We start from the raw sequence: 3,834 nt of genomic DNA, 5'->3' as shown, positions 1-3,834 counted from the left end.
TGTCGATGGGAAGGAGTGAAAGAATTCCTTGTTTTGCTTTGCTTGCGTGCACAGCTTTTGCTTTACCTATTAAACGGTCTTTATCTCAACCCACGAGTTTTCTCACTTTTACCCTTCCGATTCCCTCCCCCATCCCACTGGGGGGGAGTGAACGAGCAGCTGTGTGGTGCTTAGTTGCCGGCTGGGGTTAAACCACGACAACTCCTCAGAGAGAAAGAGGCATATAATAATGAAAACATTGAAAATGTGTTGTAATTTTCAGTTTAAGACATTCAGCTTCATCAGCAGTCAAACTTCAACCTGCTTTGAGATGGATCACATTAGCTAAACAACTTCTAAATTAATACCCTCGTATTTTACTTGTACAGCGTATCAGACTTTCACCAAATTCATAACAGCAGCAGAAGCCACTGTTGCCTGTAGTCTGCTGAATACCTCTGGGCTTTTATCAGGTATGCTTGTTATTTCAGCACTTAACTATAGAATTCCCTACTGTACGAAGTGCTTTGATCAGCTGGACACAAAAATAGAAAACAAAACAACTTTAGGACTTGCTCTAGATTAGCTTGCTGGAGTGAAGCATTCTAGAAAATAAACCTGCGGTTCTAGAAACTTTTACCTATCTCTATTTGAGTTCATGCACGTGCTCCCAGCAGGACAATTCACATGGAAGGCACACGGCACCCGTTTTCTTAACTATGCTGCTAACCGTAAAACCATGGCAGCAGCTCAAGAGCATGATAAAATTGCACAGGAGCTTTAAATTGTAATGGTTCTCCAACAATAACCACCTCTACCACTTGGAACTCAATCCTGAAAGGGACTTCTGGGAGCTGTATCAATAAAACATAAGAACAACGATGTGACAGCAAAGTTTAAAATTCCCCTCATTAACTTACTTGCACAAAATGTAATTTCATGGATATGCATTTCCTCTGATGAAGCAAATAACTTCATTAGCACCTAACGTGAAGAAAGGAACATAGCTCCACGTCCTGTTTTAGGAAAAGGTAGTGAATAGGACAGCACTGCAGGAGAAACTCAGAATCCTGTAGCCAGCTCTCAGAAGGAAAAATATTGTTCTGTTCACTTTTCAAATGATCTTGATGGTTAAAGTTCATGTTGAGCTATCTGATGAGATAGGAACAAACAGAAAAAGTTAATAAATGTATTTACTGGCTAACAATATTCTTCAGCTCTTTTTGTGAGGGCGTGCTTATTGGAAAGGCCTGAACACACCCCAGGGAGATTACTCAAAAGGTACTCAAGTAAAAAGAAAACTAGAGTAATAGAAGTATCAAAATGTTTCTGTGTTCTTTAAGTGAAGTTGAGGAAGTCCCATCACTTCAGCCATTTAAAATGGGAAAATATGTTATCTGTCTGCACAGTACACAAGTAACTCAGGGTAACACAACCTTTGACTCTGAATCCCATCATTCACCTCACACACTAAGTTTAATTAATCTATAATCGCCTCTAATCAGAAACCTGAACACTTCAGGAACATAATATAACACAACCACAGCTGTATTTCCAAAGCATTAAGATTTTCAATATTCAGTCTAACAATAGTTGCTTTATTCCTACAACTAAGGACAAAGAATATAAATATCACTAACAACAGCATGTATGCATGGACAACAGACAAGGCAAAGGATAAAGACCCCTTTAGAGATATTCTTTCAATTTTTATGTCTATTCTATATGTAAATAAATATTTGCATAGATCTAGAACAAAAACAGTTACTTTCTTCAAGACTCTAAAGAGATGTGTAACACACATTCTGTAACAACATTCAGCCTTACTTGAAAATGTATTAATATAGAAAAAAAAGTTTACTAAATCTTCAAAATGAAAGAGCTACTTTACTCAGCTCTCAAAACAGTAAGGCTCTACAGAAGGAGCCAAGTGGTAAATCTGATATAGACATATAGGTAGAGAGTGAAGAAAGAACATGGTTTCTTCACAAAACATGCAGTTAGCCAGTGGAACTGCTTGGCACAGGATGTTGTTGATGCTAAAATGTTATGTGAATTCAAGAGGCAACTGGAAAAGTTCACAGAAAAACTACAAGGGTTATTAAAACTAAAACACTACCCTTTGCTCAGGGAGATTCTGACCCCCAGACGACGACCAACAGGGAGAGTACACTACGGAAGCATGACTCTAGGCTTGCGCTGTTCTTACGTTCCCTGTGTGCGTCTACTTCTAGCCCATCTTTATTGATTTCCCCTTACACCGACGCTACACAGTCCTCCCTGCAAATGAGGGCTGGGGGAACTCATGGAAAAGAGGAACATGGAGAAAGCTGGCCACAGACAGGTAAGAGTCAACTGAAATGGTCATTCCTCTGTTACTCCACCCTCCCTAAAGCTGTCCAATTTTCCATATGCATGTCAACCTCCACGGCTTTCACAAATAGGAATTATCACATGTGGCTTCAGTTCCATTTCCTCCCATGAGCGCGAAATCTCAGATGATGGAAACCAGAGCCTGTTTTACTCTACTTTTTTTTTTTGAAGACAGATTCAATTACCATCTCGTTTATTTTTGTGTTATGGTGGTACTTGATCCTGAGGCAGCATCTAGAAAAGTCCTAGAAAGTGATATATGTTCCAGTCTTTTGTAACGAGTTGGTCTTCCAGCTTGTGATCTGACAGTTACTGTTTTATACCTATCTGACATTTTCTCATAACTTTTTTTACAAGTGTTTGAAAGTGACCTGTGAATATGGTTTGCTCAGGATACTTCAGTTTTTTAAAAACAGTCTAGCTTCACAGAAATTGGAAGATTCTAAGTAGATCTAGTATAACGGCAAGCCTATCCTCCTGCACCTGTGAGCCTTCAGCATCAACTTAATCAAGGCATTTATTGCCAGGATGTCTGCCTCTCATGATAACCTTCCATAAAATATAAAATTGGGAAGTGGGTGCAAGCTGCACACCTACTTTACGCAGAATGAAGATACAGTTTCTGTGTTTACTTCATGTGTACGTAATAGTGTTGGACAATTTATTCTCCCCACTTTTGAGGGTTGTGACAGCCGCATTATGCGGGCAGGAGTCTTAATTTTTCCACTCTACAGCATACTTCAGGAATCCGCGTTACAAACTAAAGCACTACAGAGGACGCAACAAATAAAGCCACTCTGAGATCATCAGGTATGATCAGACAAGGAAATAATCCTAAACCACTAGCCCATATGATCCTTGCCATAAAGCAGAGGAAAAAGAGACCTCGGAAACAGAATCAAGATTCTAAAAACTAAGGGAACGGAACAAGCTGCATCCCAAAGTTTGGGAACTTGACCCTTTCACCTACCACCTACTTATACGGCAGCTTCGACACAATCATTTGCACTATTTGCAATGGCAGCCAGAGCAGGAAGAGGTAATGTAGTTGCTGACTTAAACAGGTTCGCACCACTTTAGATTGCAAACCTTTACACAAAACCGTTGATGCCTGCACAGCCAGCCAGGAGAGTGGCAGATCCCCGCTACAACGGGCTTCTGCTACGAAACGACATTTACGAAGAGGCCTGAGCTGCCATCGACGGCCTCCTGCACCTGACCTGCCCGCTGGACCCAGCGCTCGCTGCCAGGAGCAAACCTCGAGTGACAAAAGCTGGAGGCAGCCGGTGCCGGGGGAAGCGCCGGCACCCCTCTCTCGTCCCGGCTGATCAGCAAACGCAGACGACCCTGCGGCTCCAGCGGCCGGGCTGCCACCCTCTAGCGCACGCCAGCCCCCGGCAGGGCGGCGGCCCGGAAGGCGGAGAAACCGGTGACAAGCCGCTTCGCTTCGCAGGACCAGACCCGCGCCCGCACCGGCAGCCC

The 3,834-nt window shown here is 42.6% G+C and overlaps 1 protein-coding gene across 2 annotated transcripts in view; it reads right to left on the bottom strand.

The window, feature by feature from the left end:
* The window catches only part of SEC22A (SEC22 homolog A, vesicle trafficking protein), an 18,510-nt gene extending 17,375 nt beyond the window's left edge, over nt 1-1,135 (bottom strand). The window contains exon 1 of one of the 2 annotated variants that reach the window (XM_009274990.2): nt 900-1,135. Coding sequence is in view for 1 of the 2 variants with exons in the window: in XM_009274989.2 (XP_009273264.1) it covers nt 620-639 (20 nt within the window). In the remaining variant the exon portion in view is untranslated. Of the gene's footprint in view, nt 1-619; nt 709-899 lie in introns of those variants that run through there. The other variant, XM_009274989.2, reaches the window with a different exon arrangement.
* Nucleotides 1,136-3,834: the final 2,699 nt, after the last annotated feature.

Source organism: Aptenodytes forsteri, unplaced genomic scaffold (assembly GCF_000699145.1).
Source record: "Aptenodytes forsteri isolate BGI_AS27 unplaced genomic scaffold, ASM69914v1 Scaffold255, whole genome shotgun sequence".
Lineage (NCBI taxonomy): Eukaryota > Metazoa > Chordata > Aves > Sphenisciformes > Spheniscidae > Aptenodytes > Aptenodytes forsteri.
The sequence above is the reverse complement of the archived record's forward strand: the minus strand, read 5'-3'. Positions and strand labels throughout refer to the sequence as shown.